Source organism: Lepidochelys kempii, chromosome 5 (genome assembly GCF_965140285.1).
Source record: "Lepidochelys kempii isolate rLepKem1 chromosome 5, rLepKem1.hap1, whole genome shotgun sequence".
In the NCBI taxonomy this organism is placed as follows: Eukaryota; Metazoa; Chordata; order Testudines; family Cheloniidae; genus Lepidochelys; species Lepidochelys kempii.
In genome coordinates, this window is record NC_136384.1 from 109,502,720 (window position 1) to 109,526,218 (window position 23,499).

Genomic DNA, 23,499 nt, shown 5'->3' on the forward strand with positions numbered 1-23,499 from the left:
TTTTCATGCATCAGTGTTTAATTTCCCTGCTGGGACAATACTTCATTTCCAGAACATTGCTTGGGTGATAGGCTGCAAATTACAAAGCTACCCATACATATGTTTAAATGTTCTTTTGCAATACAGAACATATACACAATGCCTGCAGTAAATGGCATTATAAAATGACATTATAACTGAAAAGATAAGTCCATACAAAGTGTATTTTTATGACAGGCACTATGATCTTGATCCAAAACCCAAAGTCAATGGAATCTGTTGACAGATTAAATTTGGAAAAGGCCAGTTTGTAAAGTGCATGCTAAGAAGTAGTAGGATAAAGTAGAGAGATATTTATGGCTATATTTTTGTTTTGTGTAACCCTGATAGTTATTTAATCTGGATCCAAGTTCAGTTCTGAATTCTTGTGAAGTTCAGAGCTGTTTGCATCTGGGTTTTTGGTTCAGGACCATTTCTATTATTCTATCTATTTATTACACAGAAGCATATGGAGTAAATTTTCAAAGGGCTGAGGTTCAGCCAAATTTTCTGCAGGCACTTGCAAGAATAAAAAGTGGGGGCAGATCTGAGTACTTGAATCTCTAGCTATCTGATCTGCACACTGAGTCAAACAGCTAGGGGCAGTTACTCAGATTTGCACTTGAAATTGAATTCTAGGTACAAACTGTGCCTGCAGGAAAGAAGGCTGCCTGTGTGAAAAACTGGTCGATATGATCTAAAAGTTTTGCGTGTTTATCTTCCTGTCTGGTCAGTTTTTGGTGCTAGAAAATATTGAGAATCTAGCCTCTAGCCAACACCAGCATATTCAGGATATAAGATAATAGACTAGAAATAAAGAGGAAGCTTTTCACCAATTGCAATGGATGGTGGCTGGTTGTCCACTGGAAATACACTGATGTTAAGGTCATATACTAGAAAGGAATCATGAAGTGGTACTGGAGGAGGAAGAAGTCCATCATAACAGCAGTCATTCACATCCACGCCAGCTTCACCATCAGAGATAACCAAAGTTAGGCTGTCAAAGCAAGGAGTCAGGCCAATCTCCCCACCTGGAAAAACATGCTACAGATGATATTCTACAACAAGAAACCAAAGCTCAATGAAGCAGTGACTTGTATCAATTATGGACAGTCCACAATAGTCTCAGGGTAAATTGTGAGACAAAACACGCTAAAAAAACAACAAAATTCAAATGAAAGAGCTGAAACTGCTTGGTTCTATGTTTTTCAGAGATAGAACCAGAATCTATATACAGCCCTTCTCTGCTGAAAGAACAACATGAATAAATGGTATCTTAATCAATGCTATTTACTATAAATAATCTACTTTGTATCTTTTGCCTCCAGGAGTCTATTTCGTACATGACCGATTAATGCTCAAAACCCACTTTGTCAAGGAAGGGAGTTACTTGTCACAAATCCCCTGTGTATCAATGGAGAACAGGCCCATAATTCCTAAAACACTGACAATCTTCCTATGGAGGATGGAAATGCATCCAGGTCCTGGACAGAATCGACAGAAGGACGTATGAAGAAGATACAACAACATCATGCCAGGATATTTTTATGGACTTAGAAATATTCAGATCCATATGTGCTACATGGCCCCAAAAAATAGACACTGCCAAACATGGTGGTTTACTGCTAAATGGACAACTAAATCCTATAATAATAAATGCTATCATGCCACCTCCAAAGTAACCTCAGTTTTGCCCAAATAACCTCTCAGGGTGTAGAGTCATTTAATTCCTCTATGATGTTACAAATAAGTATATTAAGAGTTCAGAGGAACAGCCGTGTTAGTCTGTATTCGCAAAAAGAAAAGGAGTACTTGTGGCACCTTAGAGACTAACCAATTTATTTGAGCATGAGCTTTCGTGAGCTACAGCTCACTTCATCAGATGTTTACCGTGGAAACTGCAGCAGACTTTATATACACACAGAAATCACACACAGAAATACACACAGACTTGGATTTAAACCTGGAGAATGGTCAGTTTAGATGAGCTATTACCAGCAGGAGAGTGAGTTTGTGTGTGTATGGGGGCGGGGGGGATGTGAGAAAACCTTGATCTATGCAGGAAATAGCCCGACTTGATTATGTTAAGAGTTGTCACTCTGGATGGGCTAGCACCAGCAGGAGAGTGGGGGGGTGGAGGGTGAGAAAACCTGGATTTGTGCTGGAAATGGCCCACCTGTTGATCACTTTAGATAAGCTATTACCAGCAGGACAGTGGGGTGGGAGGAGGTATTGTTTCATGATTTCTGTGTGTATATAAAGTCTGCTGCAGTTTCCACGGTAAACATCTGATGAAGTGAGCTGTAGCTCACGAAAGCTCATGCTCAAATAAATTGGTTAGTCTCTAAGGTGCCACAAGTACTCCTTTTCTTTTTATATTAAGAGTGATCATATTCAACTGAAAAAAGAAAAGTACTCCTTTTCTTTTTGCGGATACAGACTAACACGGCTGCTACTCTGAAACCTGTCATATTCAACTGCTTCCCTCCATGCTCAAATTACAGCTTCTCCTTTAACAACAGATAGAAATCATGATGAAGAGGTCAAGCCTATTCTCAATTCTAGCACATAATTATGAGCTAAGCACATGCAGAACTGGAAATTCTAAAACAAGAGTTGGAACAATAGTGTTCACACATTTGTAGAAGGAAAACACTTATTATCCAGGGAAAACCCTTGAAGAATATTCTAATGGCCAAACTTTCAGGGAGCGGTAACTGGCCTTGATTTGCATGTGCAATCACCAGTGCTCTTTTGACATGTAAATGCCTGGAGCACAAAATGTAATCAAATGAATCCAAACCAACTATGAAGTTTCCAGAAAAGTTTCTTTAATTTTAAAAACAAAACAAAAAGAACCCCTTGCTAAAACTATGGTTTTCTGTCAAACCACAAAATAATTTACTTTCTAGTGCAAAAGGATTGTAAACTCTTCAGAACAGGTGTGTCTGTTGGGGACTCCCCCAAATCATTGGTGTTGTTCTGTGGAATCTCTATATCCCTCTCTGGAGTATAAAAATAATCTAATTTATCCAAACACAAACGTGTAACATGTTCACAGTTGCAAAAAAAAGTTAAGACTTTTTTTTTTTACCATGTTCAGGAACCATATTTTAGTCTAGGTATCAAGCATAGTTAAATGTATTTACAGATAGAAGGATTAGAACCATGACTCTACAAACTGGCTAGGAGGTCTTTTCCCATCCAAATAGGCCATTAGAAAGTGTTACACAACACATTTGGGCCACAACTATGTTTCACGGCTGTGTTTGCATGTGGTTATTTATGTACAGCAGTGTAGATGCAGGCTTTCAGCCTCTCCTAGTGATGAGCTGCCCGAGTTATCTGGATTTATATAAGATCCCACAGCTATCTGCCTGCACCTCCAATCTAATGCTCTTCTAGTCTCACTTACTAGTATGTTTGTAGGTCACTACTCCAGAGACAACGTCCGCTTGGGAGAAGAGATCCACAACGACACCAGCTTTCCTCACAACCCCATACTGGGGCTGTCGAGCCAGCATAAAAGTCAGTCTCATGTCATCACTGTCTGCATCAGTGGCACAAATGTACTCTGAGGTGATGACCACTTCCTCACCCTCTGGACATTGTATTAGGGGAATGAGGCCATCTTTCATGATAGGTGGCTCATCATTTACAGGGAGCACCTAAACAGAAAAACACACACACAGTTTCACGTAAAGTACACGTCACGTGTCCTTGAAAGCACAGTTCCCTGGGAGGAAACATGGGGCATGCTCAACCAAAGTGAATGATTAGACTTGCAGATATAGAAAATAAGCCAAAAAATGGAATGAATTACATGCATCTACTAAAAAAAAGGACAGATGCAGATGGGAAATACTGGAAGGCTAAATAAATAAATAAATGAAAAGGCAGAGAAAATTAAAGGAACCAGTGTTAGCTCAGGCTGTCTGCACTGTCAAGCATTGTATTTTAAATTAGTGACAGCCAATTCTTATTTTATAATGGGATTAAATCCTGGGTCCCTCATTTAAGAGGAGCTTACAATGAAGTCACAATAGTCTGACTGAAGTCAATGGGAGTTTTGCCTGAGTAAGGACTAAGTAAACACAACAGGCTTCAGTCAGCCCCATGAACTAATTTTTATCTGAAGCAGCAGTGCCATTCATAACCCAGCAGAAAACTAATGCATGCTGAAATGCATCTTTGATAGGCACAGATAGGGACCTCTGGACATACAAGACGTATCCTGCTAACCTGTGGCAGGGGTGGAAATCAAGGAGTATAGGCCTGGAATTTTGGGCCAAGGTCACTACTTGTCTAAGCCAGTGCAACTCCATTGATTTCAGTGGAGAAGCATCAGTGTATACCAGTCTTGAATTTGGCTTTTCAACTTTATAGTAGTTGGGAGTTTACCATAGGGGCAGGAAAATTATGCCTTTTCCAACTAACATTCTGGGATTTTATAAGCCTTCAAGTTGTATAACAAAAACAATATGAAGCTCAGATGATGTTCTTTAATGGATTAAACAAAAAGAAAGAGGGAAAAAAAGAAAACAAATTCAAACTACACCTACTATGGTCTAACGGTTAGCAAGATACTGACAATCGGGACACTGTCGGCTGGGCTACCAACCCGCTGCATGACACTGGGCAAGCCACTTCACTTCTCTGTGCATCAGTTTGCCCACCCATAAAATTGGGGTATAGTAGTTATCTACCTCAAAGGGATATTGTGTGGTATTAAATTAATGGAAAGTGCTTTGTGGTTCTCTGATGAAATGCAATACAGAAGTATTATCATCAGCGCGAAATTTAATTATGGAGTCTGCAGAACCAGTTAGGATTGTTGAAATGATCACTTAGTGCAGTTGCCTTGATTCAGGTCCAGCCAGAGGAATTGTGCATGCACATGGGTGTGTGTGTATGTATGGAAGGGGAGACAACATCTACATGGGGCAATTCCTCATGCACAGACACATGGACAAGTCAGTGTTTCCAATTCTCATGATTCTCATCTCACAATATTGGATGTTTTCTTAAAGTCCCATCTCCCGGAGTCATGTGATCACGTTAGCTTTCATTAAAAAAGTGAGTTTCTAACCCTTACGATTGTAAAGAAAAGCTTGAAAATGTGCCCTGAGTGTGACCTCAAGGTTCAAAATACTGACAGTAAATAAAAAGAGACCCATATGTATTTTTTTAAAATGTCATAATTATAAAGCCATTCTCATGATTCCCGGGGACCTGACTCATGATTTTTGATCACTTGGGACAGCAACACTGAAAAATCTCACATGTGCGATTCCCTGTGCTAGTGGGACATTGTGTGATCACAAAATGGAGCATGATTTGGAGCGGTGAGGGTTTACTAGATGATCTCTCTACTAACAGGTGCCCCTCCCCCACTAACAGGTGGCTCCCCCTATGAAAATGTTTGGCAACTCTGGCTTTAGGGAATTACTGTGACTGATTCTAGTTCCTCTCTAGCAACTGTGCTTTAATATTAACTAGCACCTAAATACAGGCACTTCTGCATATTTTTGTCCTGTAACAGGGTGCCTTGCCCCTTTAAGGGCTAGAGGCTTGGGGCCAACCCTGTTACTTAGATGGCACACCTGAGCACAGATCAGGTGATTCCCCTATAAAAGCAGCGGGAAGCTGCTCACAGAGGGGGCATGTTCAGAAGAAGCTGTGGTAAAGACTGCAGAAGAGCTTGAGTGAGCAGGCTGAAGGCCAGGGACAGCAGATTGTATGGAAGTAGGAAAAGTATCCGGCCACGTAGGGCTGAGAACGGCCTGGCCAAGCTGGGAAGAGCTCCAGAGAGCAAACTCTGGGAAGTTAAGAAGCCCCAGGACAGAATTTTGGAATTATGTCTTATGCCAATAAATTGGACCCTGGTAGAAAGGGCATTACTGAACAAAAAAGCCTGTGTGGAGATTTTTAAAGAAGCCCCAGGAAGGGGGAAACTGAAGTAAGGCACTGCAGAGCCATCTCTGGCCATGAGTGGGGTGCTCTAGAGGATGCTGCATGATGATACATCCTTTATCTTTACAAATACAAAGTACAAAGTTCTTAGAGGGACACTGTCAGATCAAGTCCAGCCTCAAACTTAGGGTTTGTAGAAACAAACATGTACAAAACCTAATGGTCAAAAGATTGTTATTTTTCTTTAATTCCAATGAAAATATATTGGTTTAAACACATCCTTACAGCTTTTGCAAGCCAAGCCAAGCATTCTGTGGAGTTATTAGGAACACAGATATGGAAGTTAAGTTTGTTTTTTAAAAAGTTTGTTTTTAAATAAAGGATATTTGCTGTGTCCCTCTAAGTGTGGAATTTATATCTTCAGAAAGAAAACTCTCTCTTTCACTGATCTGACACACACTCCATGTTTAATTCTGACAGTATGTCATTCCTGACAGTAGTGGCTAAGCAGGAGCAGGTGCAGATGTCTCATAACTTATACCTGCCAAATTTGCTCTCTAACCAATACTGTCACATAAGCTCCAAAGCGAACAGCAAAAAGCCCATCTAGCCTAACTCCTTCCAATTTCTGAGGAGCTCTGAAGGCTTTCCAAACTGATACTTTATCATTTCTATGTGGATGAATGCCTTCATGAGTACAAACAGGGAGTAACACACTGACCTTGACCCGTAGGACAAACTCTAAAGAATTAATGCCATCTGTGGCTGCAAAGAGGATGTCATCCTGCAGAGTCTCAGAGCCATCATGCTGATACCTGTGGGAAGTAAGTTCTGCACTAATTTCACATGGACAACGTGTCTCTGCATCAAGAAGAACAGCAAGCATTGCAGGAAAACGGAAGAGTATCCCCAAAATGGAAAATTCACCCCAGTGCAGAGAGGCCTATGTACTACTTAGGTCCCTTGTTGTGGGTTTATATGGTGTTTAGGGCCTTGCTTGGCCCCCTGTACACTGGGGCTGACAATACTACCCAACTGCTCACCCCAGTACAATATGGTTTCCTGACTCAGTTTTACGGCCTGCTCAGATGTGGCAGTTCATTCACCATGTGGTGACGATATAATATTATTTTTAATGCAAACGTAAGAATCTACAGAGAGCATTGTAGGCCAGAGTCTCAGCTGGTGTACATTTGTTGAGCTCCATTGGGGTCAGACTTTGCCAGCTCACACAAGCTGAGGCTCTTGGCCTCTGTGTTTTCTGTAATTTAACACCAGTTTGATATGAGAACTAATAGCAATGAAACTAAAAGCCATGCAAAACTAAAAGCAGGACCCTTTTCTCACCTGACTTTTAACATACGCAGGTCCTGGCAGGTGAACCTGTCACCGTCGGTCATGGGAAATCCATCCAGTTCTACCATTCCATGCAGCGGCTGCCTCTGAAGGTAGATGTGGAGGGTCTCCTGTTTTGTGTCCACATCTGACAACAGAATATGGCTCTCTGTAATGGTGCATAGTCCCCCTTCTTCCACTTTCAAGTTATTTGTAAATACCTGAACAGAGGGGAAGAGATGAATTACCATTTCCCTCTGCACCTTTAAATTTGAACTAGAAAGAGCTTTTGGAATTAAAAGATGCAACACAATAAATATCAAAACACCAAAGGCATAACTCGTCTGTCGTATGCTGGGAGGACGTAAGGAACTTACCACAACACATAGAGCAAATATTGCCCCCAGGCACCAATCAGTAACAGATGGATTGTTACAGCAGTATTCTATCTGTCTAGTAAAACCATATTAATATTCAGAGATTCACTTCCTCCCTCCCTCCCACACACTTCCCACCCACAGATGTACCTCTGGAGCTTGATTGTCCACTGGAAGAACTGTAATATTAAAGCAGATCCCAAACAAAGTGCCTCCATGCTGATTGCTGACTGAAAAAATAAACTGGACATGCTGAGGCTCAGGCCCAATGTCCTGGATAGGAGGCATATAGGCAACTTTCATGTAGTTCACAGCATGCTGCAAAAAGTGAGGGGAAAAAAAAGGGAAACTGTCATTTAAAACCTCCAAGGACATTTTCAGAAGGATGACCGTTCCTTTGGGTATGATCTGTACCCACAAAATTCCCTTCTGAATCTTTTCACCCACATTTCAACTATTGGCACAAATCTGAGTATCTGCACCTCTAACTAGAAATTAGCTAGATAGAGATGCAAAGACCCAGATTTGTGGAGGTGCAATTTACAACTGGAAACAGAAGATGGGGGCCTAAGCCTGGCTGAGGTATGCCATCCCCAGAACCCTTTTTATACAATGACTTTTAAATAATCACAGTCATCAAAGCATAGCTTTTAATACTATATTCACTACAGTATCTGTAAATCTCTGAATTTCAGAGATCTCTGAATTTGTCATTTGCAATATTTACTAATTGCACATCCTTTGTTTACCCAAATCACAAGACAGACTAAAGTAGACTAAAACTATCAGCAAAGTCTCCCATCCAGAAGCTGATCTTATGCATCTGACTAAGTGCTTGCAGGTTCAGGACTCCAATTAGAAGGCTATAAGGAAAACTGCTTTGCAGCATTAACCATACAGTAAATTGTAATGGCCAGGCTGTTTACAAATGTTAGTAGGAATGGGATTTTTTGAACTACAACATAATAAAAAATAGCAACACGGTCGACAATTGTGGACGATACCAAACTGGGAGGGGTTGCAAGTGCTTTGGAGGATAGGATTATAATTCAAAATGATCGGGACAAACTGGAGAAATGGTCTGAAGTAAATAGGATGAAATTCAATAAGGACAAATGCAAAGTACTCCACTTAGGAAGGAACAATCAGTTGCACGCATACAAAATTGGAAATGACAGCCTTGGAAGGAGTACTGCAGAGAGGGATCTGGGGGTCATAGTGGATGACAAGCTAAATATGAGTCAACCGTGTAATGCTGTTGCAAAAAAAGCAAACATCATTCTGGGATGTATGAGCAGGAGTGTTGTAAGCAAAACACGAGACATCATTCTTCCTCTCCACTCCGCACTGATTAGCCCTCAGTTGGAGTATTGTGTCCAGTTCTGAGCACCACATTTCAAGAAAGATTGGACTTTCTCCAATTTGTTCACCAGAAGAGCAACAAAAATGATTAAAGGTCTAGAAAACATGACCTATGAGGGAAGATTTAAAAAATTGGGGTTTTTTTTAGTCTAGAAAAGAGAAGACTGAGGGGGGACATAACAGTTTTCAAGTACATAAAAGGTTGTTACAAGGAGAAGGGAGAAAAATGTTCTAACCACTAAGGATGGGACAAGAAGCCATGGGCTTAAATTGCAGCAAGGGCGGTTTAGGTTGGACATTAGGAAAAACTTCCTAACTGTCAGGGTGGTTAAGAACTGGAATAAATTGCCTAGGGGTGTTGTGGAATCTCCTTCATTGGAGATTTTTAAGAGGATGTTAGACAAACACCTCTCAGGGATGGTCTAGATCAGTGGTTCTCAAAGCTGGTCCACCGCTTGTTCAGGGAAAGCCCCTGGCGGGCTGGACCGGTTTGTTTACCTGCCGCATCCACAGGTTCAGCAGATCGTGGCTCCCACTGGCCGCGGTTCACTGCTGCAGGCCAACGGGGGTTGCGCAAAGCGGCGCGGGCCAAGGGACGTGCTGGCCACCCTTCTCGCAGGCCACCCTTCTCGCAGCCCTCATTGGCCTGGAGCGGCGAACCACAGCCAGTGGGAGCCGCGATGGGCCAAACCTGCGGACGCGGCAGGTAAACAAACCGGTCCAGTCCACCAGGGGCTTTCCCTGAACAAGCGGCGGACCGGCTTTGAGAACCACTGGTCTAGATAATACTTAGTCCTGCCATGAGTGCAGGGGACTGGACTAGATGACCTCTCGAGGTCCCTTCCAGTCCTATGATTCTATTAAATTATTTAAAATTAAAACAAAAATGTGGATGCACAGAACTACTCCAAAGGAGTTCAGCCAATGTGAAAGAATCTTAGAGGCTATAAGAAATCAAACTAATGAGGTTTTGCAAAACCCAAACCATGTCCAGTTTGAGCCCATCTCTTACCCTAACATTATGTCCAGTTCAGGTCAAATACTTGGAGACAAATTCAGCCCTAACACAAGCAAGTGCAACTTCTTTTGGTCTCAATAGGAGCTATGTCTACTTATGCGAGGAGTTCAATCATGGTGGACACTTCTTTAAAAATATGAATTGAGTTCGCTGAATTTTGAGTTTGTTAAACTGAGATAGTGATAGCACTGGCTAGGGTTGGTTTCCACTTCTAAGCCTCATGACAACCTGAAAGGAAGTGACTTGAGGAAAATGACAGCACCACTGAGCCAGTTCTTAAACAGGGTATGGTTTGAGTATGGTATCACTTAGTAACAAACCTGAGTGAATGATCTCAGTGCTGGAGCAGAAAGATCCTTGACTAGTTTGGGGATGCTGTCCACCATAAACAACTTCCCAGCATCGGGGGGGCTGTACCAAGACACACACACACACAATGCACTGATTAGCAAAACTTCTTACAGGAGAAAAAATCAAACAATTCAACCTTGTGCTTCAACACCACCAGTGGACCACTAGCTGCATAGAAAGAAAATTCATTTCCTTCTCTTTTTTCATTATCATAAATGTCTTTATTATGGATTTCAAACTGTGACAGAAAACTGAACAAAGGAATCATGAGCCATGGACAGGCAACCAAAAAGTAACACCTACTTTACAATGAACAAAGTCCTGAACTTTCACACCAAAGTGTCCCCACACATCTCAGGCACTATGATGATTTACACTGGCTGAGAATCTGGCCCTTCACATACCTATCACTTGATATTTGCATTTTTCTTTGGATAAAAGAAATTCTATATTATATCAAATTCTTAAAATTTTTCACTAATCTTATAAATAAGAGGCTCATGTGAAGCAATTTCTGACAACTCAACTTTCTAGTCTTTTAAAAGTGATACACAAGAACTTTTTCACCTCCTAAGAACCAATCTCTTGGCACAACAAAAGGCAAAGGCAACCCATTTATTTTTTCAAAATAACTTGTCCCGTGTATTGAAGACAAATCACACAGCAAAAATAATTGATAACATTGAAACATAATTTTCGAATACTGGGCCTTTGCCAAACAATTTGCACCAAAATTACAAATCTCTTATTTTAATTTTTATATACTCACAAAAAGCCCCTTGAAAGAGACCATTTATTTGCTTTGGGAGCTTCAGCATGATCCCTACAGGCTATTCTGTTTAACCTCTTGCAAACAACTTCTGCCATTTTCTTTGCAAGGCCTTTAAAAATACTTGATCCACTCCAAAGTCACCGTTTTACTAAGATGACCTAAGCTCTTCTCATTCTTATAGTTATTAGAAGGATCTCATTCACACCTTACGGAACAGTTTGGACCCACCTTTTTCGGTCTTGAGTATATCAACTTTATATCACACATGCACATTAAAAGGCCCATCTCCCTTCTGTTATCCTCAACACCTGGCTTCTGAGTTCTCTCCTGCTCACTATAGGCTTCAGCTGCAGTTCTTCTGATTAGCCCACAGGCTTGTTCAAGACTATAAACCATGTGCCCACCTGACAGATAACCATACCACTAAGTTACAGACTGACTCTCTGCTGGTCTGGCCCAAAACAGAAAAGTGTTGATCCCCAGCCTTAGCTACACAGTGGTAGTAAGCAAAACTCTTTCCTCTTGGTAAATTGGAGAGGGTACTGGTGCTGAACTCACTCTCTTTTAACCACTTGATGTTGCCCCTCACGTCCTGTTGCTTTAGCTTTGACCCACATGATTATTAACACACCAGGTCCTGATCCTGCAGCTAACTCCACACAGGTAGGCTCATGCATGCAGGATTGGGAACTTAGTGTGTGCACACAGGCAACAGCCTTACTTTGCCACCAACACTTTCCCTGCCACTTGGTGCCTGCCATCTCCTGTGTTGAGGAGTGTACATTCACTCTCACATACCCATGAGTAGAAGAGAAAAATGGGGAGGTGGTTACTGTGTAGATGAGTTCCCTCTCTTGTGCTTCCATGTCTATGAAATGGAGATGTTTCTTAGTTAAGTGAGCTATCTTAGTTTCCTCGATAGTGAGGTGGCGGGTAACCCCGGAAGCTTCTTTTGGAAGCTGATCATCCACAGGAATAATGTGCACTATCACCACCTAGAGTAAAGAATACAGAAAAATATCATAGGGTTGGTAGAATGTTGGAAACACACTAAATGCTCTTAGAATCATTCTTAAAGGAAACCACCAGAGTTTATTTGGTTCATGTTTAAAATATTTGAACAAATCTTTTAAAATGGAAGTACATGTTTTAATTTAATTTTTCCTCCATCATGCATTCAATTGTAATATTGGTTATTCTTCCTTATTTGTTTGAGGGCCTTACTGGTTAAAACTCAAAATTTCTGTTTCATAGGAAATTTTGACATTTCAAAAGCTTTTTTCATTCTCATTTGGAACTAAAACAAATATTTTTGAAATTTCCTGCAGAACAGAAACAGAAGACAAGATATTTCAACCAGTAGTAAGTAGCAGCTGTCCTTAATGATTTTATATATTCTGTTATTTTTATTTTATTTTTAAACTATTACATTATCATGAAATAATGTAAAAATAATAAAAATAAATATAAAAGTAAAAAACTTTTTAAAAAATCCTAACATTTTAAAATTCTGAAATGAAAATTTGGAAATCGGAAATGAAATTCCAAAATGATTTTTTTGTTTTGAAACAAATAACTTCTTTGCAAGAATTCAAAATGGTCATATTTTTCAAAATGTTTCAATTTAGATAAAAGCAAAATTTTCCATCAAAAGCACATTTTGAGAAAAAATTCTGACCAGCTCTACTTACAGTTTACACTGTTTTGTTACTGTAGTGTTGTGCATAAGCACTGGTTGTCAAATATTTCTTAAAGACAAGAGGGCACTGAACTGTTGTTTTTTTTAAAAACATCCACACAGAAAAATAACTGATGGACTAATGTATAATATGTAACAGAAATATACAGGAGTGCACATTTTAAATCCACAAACCTTGGCAGTGTGCCTCTAAAGTCAAGGAAATATTAAATTCAGTCAGCTCAATCCTCAGGTGGTATAAATGGGTGCAAATCTATTTACTTCAAAGTGGCTACTGACAGTACTAGCTGAGGATCTAGCCCTTAGAATGAATTTGGCCTTTCATTTTAACACCTGGTACAATCTCCATTAACGCCTTTGAGACCTGAAAATATTCTCTCGTCAGACAAACATTAAAGAAACTAGGATTGCTGAGTTATAAATGAGGGGAGAATTTGGTCTGGAGAATTTTATTATTGGTAATAATGTGCACACGGAAAAGGACGCAGCTTGGTTTTCACATCCTAGGCTGTGCTTTTAGGACTGGAAGTTAGAAAGAGGGAAAAATCACAGGGTTTTCAACAATCCACTGTAGGAAGGTAGGTTGGTGTCCTGACATGAACTCCACACTCTGCAAGAAATCCTCAGACATAATACCTGTGGCTCTGAGAGATTGGGAGGGTCATGGCTATCACACAGGACAAACTCAAGGGAATCCTCAAATATTTCTGCTCCCAAGTGACGGTAGTAAATTAGTCCTTTAAACAGATCTCTCTGAAGGAAGCCAGTGACAGGATACCCTGTTGAATCAAAGAATAAAAGAAAGCACATTTAATAGAGCTGTTTATAATTTTAATCACTGGTAAATTTGGTCATCTTGATCCTCATAAAGAAGAGACTTGTTATAAGGTTTTTCTTCTTTGTCCAGTGCATCCACTGAAAGAGATTGAAAACTCCGTCTTTATATCAGAAACTTTGATAAAACTTCATAATTGTTCAATATGAAGTAAAAGCATTCCCAGTGACATCTCTGAAGCCCAGTGACGAGGGAAAAAGGTGAATTTATACAAACAAAAATAACTATCTAACAAATCTAGCAAAGAGATTCTGTGTTGAGGTATGGAATAAAAGAACCCCCACACCCACCCTCTATTTAGCACAATCCGTGCCATCCTCTAATTTTCAGCTTGGTAGGAATCATTGCAGCAAGAAAGTCTCTTGACCACCCAAATTCCTCTAGCTAAGAAAGTACAACAGAAAAATATTCATAGATTGAGGTGACTCTGGGTTACATTCTGCTCTCAGTTACACCATTGTAAATCCAGAATAACTCCATTCAACTCAAAGGATTTACACCAAGGTAACCACGAGCACAGTTTGGCCCCCACAAAAGAAAGTTCATCTTGCTGTGGATTTCTTAGATTACCTATAAGGTTCGGCCCTGGTTTCTTCATGATTTCTCCAGCCTGTGGTGGTTTGGTAACATTAAAGAATATGTAGTCATCACTGGAGTCCATGTCAGAAGCTTGAAGCATGTAGCCCTGGATCAGAATGGTCTGCCCTTCATACAGTTCAATTACAACATTGCTGATAAGGAAAGGGGGGCTGTCATCTTTAGGCAGGATATTGATTGGAAACTTATGGCGAATACTGTGGTGGCCATCAAAGATCCTAAATACCACAAAATCCTTTGTAGAGTCACTGTCATCATGGTGGTAGCGAACAACCCCAGTCCTAAGGTCAGAGACCGTGAACATGAATCCTTTCCCTCCTGTCAAAACAATGAAAGAAACATTTCAAAGATGTGTAATTCGTATGAATTTTATTAAGGGGGGAAATACATGTCTGAGTTAGAAAAGCTTATTCAAAACCTATCTAAACAGAAAGTATTAACATGGTCCAGCATAGTTACTAAGCTATGTACTTTGCTAACAGTTACACAACTGTGGTGGCAAACAAAACTCCCCACAACATCCATTCTGTCATATAGACCATTTGAAGACATCAGTGTTTGCTATCTATCACTGTTTCTTAAAGCATCACTCACAATTTATTTTAAGCCCAAAGAGTATATGCTCTCTGATTACAGATCAATATTTCATTGTAAGCAAAAGGTAACATCCATTATTAATAATTATTATTATTTGTTTGTACCTAGAGGTCCCAGACAGGGATAGGACCTCCATTGTACTCAGCACCATATGCTCACACACAACTGTTCATTTAGGTAAAATGCCTTGAGTGTCAAATTCTGTCTCTAGAGCAGGGGATCTCTTCATGGGCACAGGGGCTGAATACTCTCCCACTTCAAGGCTATGGAGCACCACCACAGCCATCTCCAGCTGCAACAGTATTTCCAGACTCTGAAATTCCCTACTGGAGGAGGGTTTCCACCATAGCTGTGGATCCAATGGTTGCACACACACAATGCCCCACAAAAAACTCCTTGTGTGGTGGCACAGAGAGAGTTGCATACAACATTACTTTACAGTGCACAACAGGAGCAAAGCTCCCTTATGGAGCCTCTCTCTCAACAGTTATCCCAGCTGCCATGCCTTAGGACCACACCAGTTCCCTGGCTTCAGAAGCCTTCTTTGGTCCATAAACAGGCCCTATGATTTGGCACTTAGCATTGACAAATAATATAACATGGCATACTAAATAGTTGGTAGAAATTTTGAGCCTAATTCAATGCCCACTGAGGTTAACAAGAGTCTTTTCATTAGTTTCAATGGGCATTGCCTTTATTAGTCATCTCTATCAAACTAGTTATGCTTAACTGGCATGCTAAACTCCAGGTTTTCCTTGAAGGTTAGGATATCTAATTGACCTGTACTAGACCAAAAAAATAAGATATATGGCTGAAAAGTTTATTGAGGGCAAGCTTGTGGATTGCCCTGTGTGCCCATGGAATGGAGTTACTAGCATTGCTGGGAAAGCAACTTCTGTGAGCCAGATACATCTGGCTGCACAGGTGTGTGGGGAGTGAGAGGGAAAGGACCGGAGTATGGGAAGAGCATTGACTCTACCTCCCAACATGCCAGCTGGTGCATCTCCAGTATACAGGGAGATGTAATCTGCTCCAGTTAAAGGGCTGAATCAGAACACCTCCCCCCAAAGCAAGGAGGGAACCAGGGACCAGATTGTGTTTCTGAGTCCCAATTCTCTGTTTAGCTGCTGGGGCAGTACAGCTACACTTGCCTTATTCATGGCTAATGGTAAATCCCTGTCCTGAACTTATATATTACAGGGAATTCTGTGAAGCAATTATTTGTAAAATGACAACAATACACAACTATGATGGAAGACTCCAGACAACATTTTGCTGGAATATAAGACATATATCCTTTTGGATAGCTTATGTATTGCCTCTTCCTTTTATTTTCCTTTTTTAATATTTACTTTATTGTCTTGCACATATGTGTTTAGAACTCATTTATATTTTTGCATATCTGAAAATTCAATAACATTTTTAAAAGTTTAATGATTTTTCTTTTATTTCAACCACAGGATGGATTTCTTTTACTTAAACATTTAAAAAGAGAAAAATTACTTAGATCTTTAAAATTCTTTCAGTTTTATAATCAAAGCTATTAATAAAAGAAGAAAGGATTTTTAAGTGTATGATTTTTATATTGATAGTTTTTCTTTTTGCTCCAAAGAAACTACATTAACAGATTCCTGGAACCTCACTCTGATCATATTCATCTGTGGAGCTACACTAATGTAAAAATGGTGTTAATGGCACAGAGAATTAGGCCCATATATTTTTAAAGTAATAAAACTATTCCTCTGCACTTACTTATATAAGGAATGTTTAAGAATGTTGTAATGGTATGCAATAACATTCACTACATCAAAGATTAGCACCCTGAAAAGCCAAGTTTGGACTTGATTTACAGCAATATTGTAAAGGAGTTTAGGTCCAAAATTTGATCTATTTATAAAAATGTCTATAATCCGCTGGAGAATTAGATCCAGATTCTAAATAATACTTATATTTACTTAGAAGCTTTCCTCAGTTAGCAAGCTCCACTATTCTTTAGCCTCATCTTTAACACATTAGTGGCAAAGGAAAATAATTACATTTGAGTTAGGTCACTTTTACTCAAATTGAGTGAATAATTTATTGAGATATAGTTTATTTCCTTAAATTCACCTCTTTTTAGAGGATTTTTTAAAAGAATACCCAGTCTCAATACTTCCCTCTACTTTATTATTATTCAATAGCAGTAGAAGTAGCCAGACAGCAGAGGGAGCAAAACTATTAGGTAACAAACAAAACTGCTCCTAAAATAGCATTAATGTAACTAAAGACATAATCAAGGTGCTTTTGATAAAGAGGGAAGGAATAAATCCGTGCAGAGCAGTACTAGGTTTTTGCTCCCTCTGTTCAAATGCTGGCCATCTTAGTGTTAACTGAAATCCTGTATAGAACATAGTTTCAAAATCTTTTAAATCAGATACTGTTCAGTCATTTAGATCTTTGTGCCCATCAGTCAACCAGCTACAGAGTTTTTCTGTTTAGTGTATTTGTAGTATATAACACAACACAACACACACACACACAGAGTCAGCGAAGGAAATAAATGTAAACAATTGTTTATACAAAATAAAGAAGAAGAAGAAATAAAGATTGGGCCTTTCCATCCATCTTTTCCACCCGTGGGGCTCAAACCATATGAGATTTGGATCCAGACTAGCCATGGTTTTGGTTTTGCTAATGTATACGGAGTTTTGCAAAAGTAAAAATACCTCCAGTTTTGCTCTTCTCTACAAACAGCATAGACCAGTATAAAGACATTTGGGGCCTTACTGTCCTCCCAGAGATATTGGTTTTACATTGGTGTAACTCCATAGACTTCAGTGGTATTTAGGCATCTAACTTTCATTGATTTCAATGAGAGCTAGGGACCTAACTATCTTTGTGCATTCCACTTTAGTGGATCGAATACAATAATTTGTTTCCAATCCCTAAAGAGGAAATGGCAATTTACCTCTTACAGTGAGCCGTCCATGCTGTAAGCCGTCAACTGTAACCAAGCGAACACCCCTGATGTTGTCATTGTCCACTATTTGAAACTGTTGCCACGTGATTGGTCGGGACTGCCCTTCCAGGAGATCAAGGCCTACAAAGAACAGAGAATAGGTTCAGCAAAGCATGTGTTTATAACTGGATGGCATTCAAGGCTATCAAGTGAACCTATTGTAGCGCTTTGTGCAAATGGTCAGGAGAAAGAACAAATTAAATTCCACCAACATAATTGCCTGCTATCATAAATATAAAGGGAAGGGTAACCACCTTTCTGTTTACAATGCTATAAAATCCCTCCTGGCCAGAGGCAACATCCTGTTACCTGTAAAGGGTTAAGAAGATCAGCTAACCTGGCTGGCACCTGACCCAAAGGACCAATAAGGGGACAAGATACTTTCAAATCTTCGGGGGGGGGGGGGGGGAGGCTTTTGTTTGTTCTCTTTGTTTACATGGTTGTTCTCTCTTGGGACTGAGAGAGGCCAGACAGAAATCCATCTTCTCCAACCCATCCTAATCCAAGTCTCCAGTATTGCAACCAGTATAGGTAAGCCAGGCAAGGTGGATTACTTCATCTTTTGTTTTATGTGAATTTTCCCTGTGTTAAGAGGGAGGTTTATTCCTGTTTTCTGTAACTAAGATTTTGCCCAGAAGGGGATCCTCTGTGTTTTGAATCTGAATACCGTATAAAGTATTTTCCTTCCTGATTTTACAGAGATGATTTTTACCTTTCTATTTTTTTTAATAAAATCCTTCTTTTAAGAATCTGACTGATTTTTCCTTTGTTCCAAGATCCAGGGGTTTGGGTCTTTGATGATTTTGTAACCAATTAGTTAGGATATTGTTCCCAAGCCTCCCCAGGAAAGGGGGTATGTAGGGTTTGGGGGGGTATTTTGGGGGAAGACGTCTCCAAGTGGGCTCTTTCCCTGTTCTTTGTTTAAAACACTTGGTGGTGGCAGCATACTGTTCAAGGACAAGGCAAAGTTTGTACTTTGGGGAAGTTTTTAACCTAAGCTGGTAAGAATAAGCTTAGGGGGTCTTTCATGTGGGTTCCCACATCTGTACCCTAGAGTTCAGAGTGGGGAAGGAACCCTGACACCTGCAAATAGGCATTTCAAAAATAACTTAAAGCCTTACTATCAGCTTTCATTCCAGGCACCAGACTAATTATTTTAGTCAATGTCACTCAGACCTCTGTTACAGAGGAATTAAACAGTTTGGTTCCCAGCTATCTAACAGACCAACTTCCTGCCTCAGTAAATCAGCTAAGGTATTCCTGTTGAGAGCTCATAGACTTGAATGTCCAGGAGATGGGAGGCTGGAGTTAGTGGAGTGCCTTTGGTTCTGGTATTCACTTCCTTTGTCAATGCAATAGAGCCCAAAGTTGGCTGACCTTCAAGGCACAGTGCATGGCCCAACTTTTTACTTAAGCATCCATTTCAGGTTGGGTTAGATACGTGGGTACTTTTCTCTAAGGGTAGGCTGAGGACTCTTCTTCTCAATCCTCCCTTCTATCATGACAACATGCTGCTACGGTCATCTTCAAGTGTTAGAGATGGGTTGGCCACTTATGCTGTCTATCTCAGAGATCAAACTTACTGCTTGATTTCAAAGGAATAGCACTGGCATGAATTTTGTCCATGATGTGTTTTCAGTTTATGTTTTTAATAGTAGTATACATGTGCCCATAGGTTTTTGAGACTAATGCAGATTTATAAATATTAACATAAATTAATACATTAATATTGTCAAAATAGCAGATAAGGCTAGAAAAGCCACACAACACCACTTTTAACTCCCTCTCCGACAGAATCCATTGGCCTGATTTAAGACAACACAGCAGACTCTCAATAAATAACATCAAAGATTCTCCTGGGTTAGCTAAACCCACACTCTCAGATTTTAAGGCCAAAAGGGACCATTATGATCATCTAGTTTGATCTGCTGCATAACACAGAACATAGCATTTTTCCAAGTGATTCCTACAACAAGTCTGTAACTTCTTTAGGACTGACCTCTGAACAGCAGGAAAACATAGGTTGTGCAGATTAATATACAAGGAGCAGAGGGAATTATATGGGAAACAAAATAGGAAGGAAGGTATTTTTTAAAAAAGTGGCAGAAAGTAAAATGTCATTACTGTATTTAATTAAGATACAGAATATCTTGATTTTCTCATACCCCCATTTCCTGCTTCTGTTACTCTGCATTTTCATTCTGTTTCATTTAGAACATAGAACATAGAACATTTGTTCTAGCTTCTATGACTGGGTCACACCAAAACAGAGAAGGAGAAACAAACAAACAAACACAAAACACACACACACACACCCTGAACTTTGAGCTGGTCAGACTGTGCATCCAGACCTGAACGTTGTACCTTCAACCCATCTCTGCATCAACATACATTTTGTAGCGAAATTCAATCTCACCTGTATTCCATGACACCCGAGGAGCATTTGTATCTGTTGTTCTGATGGAAATATGCACAGTGATTGGTGAACTCCTTTCAAAGTAGAAGTCATGAACCTCTAACTCCACCTGTTATATAAAAAAAATACCTTTGTTGAAAAAACAGGTTGAAATATCTTTGTCTAGGTGTGTACAAAGTATATGCAGCATGCAGATAACTGAAATATTAGTCTCTCTAAACTTCAAGGGATTTGGATACTGTGATAACCATAGTTATCAGTATGTTCAGTATGTTATTAAAACCCCTAGTTTTCTGTACCACCTTATAGCTCTGTTTTCCTGTGTTGCAATCTTTACAGTTAACACAGGGAAAATAAGATTAAATATAGTTGTAAATTTATATACATTAACAGGAAAGATACACATTTTAATTTTCACTAGGGTGGACTAAACTCACACAGGGGTTTTGCAACAGTAAATAGCTTTGGGGTACATTGCCTTGCTCAGCTTCTGCTTTTTAAATCTATCAGATGCTGGTAAATAAAAATGTGAGGAAAATTAAGTACAAGTTGTACAAAAAATAAAAATAAGTTTTTAAAAACATAAACACTTCCCAGGGATTCTGGAAGGTGACCCATCAGGCAGATTTTTAATTATAGTTTCCTTAGACAGCTGCTATTACTGCTTGAATTCCTGTGAGGGTCCCATGACCCTGCTGAACTAAAATAGACATGCCCTGTCAGCGTACTGGGATCAGACTCAGGTACCACAATATTTTACTGCATAGACCTTGTCACTCTATTTCCCTGCCTATTCGTTCTTCATCCCTTTGCCTTGCTTCTGACTTCCTGTCTCTTCACATATCTCGCCACTGTTAGAATGAACTCCTTTCCGCACCTCCTGACACCTGCAACTATCTACCTGGATCTCTTCCTGGACTCTTTCTCTCATCAAACTGCTTCTGAAAATACATAATTTCTGTCCTACCTCACCTCTTCTTTCTCCTTCCACAGTGTACTATTATTAAATGCTGTAACACCTAACGCAGCAAAATATTTATATCTAGAATAAAATATTGAGGAAAACATCATACAAAAATAAGTAAAACCCAGTGGCACAGACCTGACGTGAGGAACACAACTAAACACTGTGATGGGCAGAGTTGGAAAAGATGTGCAATTCATTTCTTTATGACTTAAAATATTTCTGTAATCTTAGTCTCACAATTTGGCGTTTCTGACGACAATAGATCGAGGGCAGGTCAACATTTAAAAAGCTGCAGCGGCATAGTTGCATCTCTGTAGCACTTCAGTGAAGACGTTACTACACTGACGAAAGAGCTTCTCCCATGGGCATAGCTAATTCACCTCAGCAAGAGGCGGTAGCTGAGTCAACAGGAGAAGCCCTCCCATCGACAGAGCACTGTCTACACCAGGGGTTAGGTCAATTGCCCAGGGGTGTGGATTTTTCACACCCCCGAGCAATGTAGTTATATTGATGTAAGTGTGTAGTGTAGACCTGGCCTAAATAAGTAGTGAACAGCAAAAGAACACCTGATTTGTGTTAGACTGCAGTAAACTGATGGGTCAGAATTAGTGACACACCTCATAATGAATTACAGCTGGGCAGTATACTCAGCAGACACTACCATTTAAGATTCAAAAGAAATAATAAAATATACATAGGGCTTGATTCTGATCTCACTTACACCAGCAAGAAACTTGAGTAACTCCACTGAAGTTGGTGGAGTTAGCAGATGTTAAACACATCAATGAGATTGGAATCAGGCCTATTGTCTGTATATAATACAAAGAATTTGCCACTAGGTTGCAGAGGTGATTTGCAGTAAACAGTGACCTGAGTCGACACAGAGAATGTGACTCTTGTAGTACCAGAAGGTAAGAATGTATGAAAATGTGTGAAAGGAAGTCAGTGCTCAATAAATGATGGGCAGGGATGTAAAGAGATAAGATCCCTTAAGTGATACATTTTGGTCAGTCAAGGTTGAGTTCTACAGTAGACTGAGGGGACATTTTAGAGGGTCTATGGTAGCTCATCAGAGTCACAGGATTCTCTTTCATGGGATTCCCAGCAGTAACAGCAGCAGACTTCAAAGAAAAATGTAATAAAAATATACCTCACATTTTAGTGAGGTATGTTCCCAATCAATAGAAAGATTCATTTTGCTCATAGATACCTATTACAAATGAACACCTCTATCGACAACTTACTGAATGCTAGAGGGGGGAAAAATAAGAGGCTCTGTATGTCCCATTGTTACCTCATAATTCCTCCTCTCTGTATGGCTGTTGTTTGGAGGCTGATATGCTATAAGCATCTCACTGAGATCTTTCCACGTGAAGGAGGTGATAGGCTTGGTATGGTCTAACAGATGAGTGATGTAGCCTTGTGGGGGTGGCTTGGTAATGTTGAACACTAGCAGGGATTTGGGTGTTTCACTGTCTTCAGCATCCACCGTTGTTGTTGTCATGGGGCTCAAAATAAACTGGTCCACCTCCAGGATGAACATAGCCATGAAGGCAGCTCTGGGGTTTTGGTTGGGAATGGCACCTTTGATTCGGATAGGGAGCCATGCATGCTCTGTCTATGAAAGGAAGAAGAGTCAGGGTAAAATATAGTTCAAGTAAGATTTTATATGAGTACTCCAGTGGTATTTAAGCATACTGTATGCCTAAGGTTAAGCACATGTTTATTTCCTTTGTTGAACTGAGTCCTAAAGAACTAACCCACTGGTTTTCAACTTTTTTTTATGTTGGGTTCCCCCTGCCATTTTATGGGAAGGGCAGGATAATCATGACCCTCACATTGAGAACCTATAAACTATTAAGGAGCTGCTTTGGCCCCGCCCCCTGAAGCTGTAAATCATGCCATGCTTGGAGGAGGAGTTAAAAGGAAGGAAACTCCACTCAGATGGTGGGAACCCTGGGAAGGTAACAGGCTGTTGAGCTCCCTATTCCCCAGGAGAGATCTGCCAGCCAATAGTGCCTCTGCTCTTGCAGAAAGGAGGACACAGATCCCCTGGGCTAAGTGGGAAGAGACTGAGACTTATACTGGAGACCCAGTGGACTCTGGGGCAGACTGTGATATTTCCAAGGCTCTCTGAAGTAAGAGAGGCTGATACCCTCACTGAAGCGGCCTACGGGTTTCTTGCTTTTCGTTTTTGCTTTTATTTAACTTTGGTTCCTGACTGTGGATGGTTTTGTTTGTTTC

The 23,499-nt window shown here is 40.1% G+C and overlaps 1 protein-coding gene across 7 annotated transcripts in view; it reads right to left on the reverse strand.

Annotated features, from left to right (window-relative positions):
* FREM1 (FRAS1 related extracellular matrix 1) overlaps positions 1-23,499 on the reverse strand; it is a 103,508-nt gene that overhangs the window by 56,532 nt on the left and 23,477 nt on the right. For 6 of the 7 annotated variants that reach the window (XM_073345426.2, XM_073345429.2, XM_073345428.2 and 3 more), the window contains exons 6-17: positions 22,550-22,873; positions 20,289-20,397; positions 17,822-17,953; positions 14,251-14,595; positions 13,482-13,624; positions 11,945-12,141; positions 10,344-10,434; positions 7,794-7,961; positions 7,279-7,487; positions 6,653-6,746; positions 3,434-3,686; positions 852-1,049 (exon numbers count right to left, since the gene is read on the reverse strand). In XM_073345426.2, the coding sequence (XP_073201527.2) occupies positions 852-1,049; positions 3,434-3,686; positions 6,653-6,746; positions 7,279-7,487; positions 7,794-7,961; positions 10,344-10,434; positions 11,945-12,141; positions 13,482-13,624; positions 14,251-14,595; positions 17,822-17,953; positions 20,289-20,397; positions 22,550-22,873 (2,263 nt within the window). Of the gene's footprint in view, positions 1-851; positions 1,050-3,433; positions 3,687-6,652; positions 6,747-7,278; positions 7,488-7,793; positions 7,962-10,343; positions 10,435-11,944; positions 12,142-13,481; positions 13,625-14,250; positions 14,596-17,821; positions 17,954-20,288; positions 20,398-22,549; positions 22,874-23,499 lie in introns of those variants that run through there. The other variant, XM_073345437.2, reaches the window with a different exon arrangement.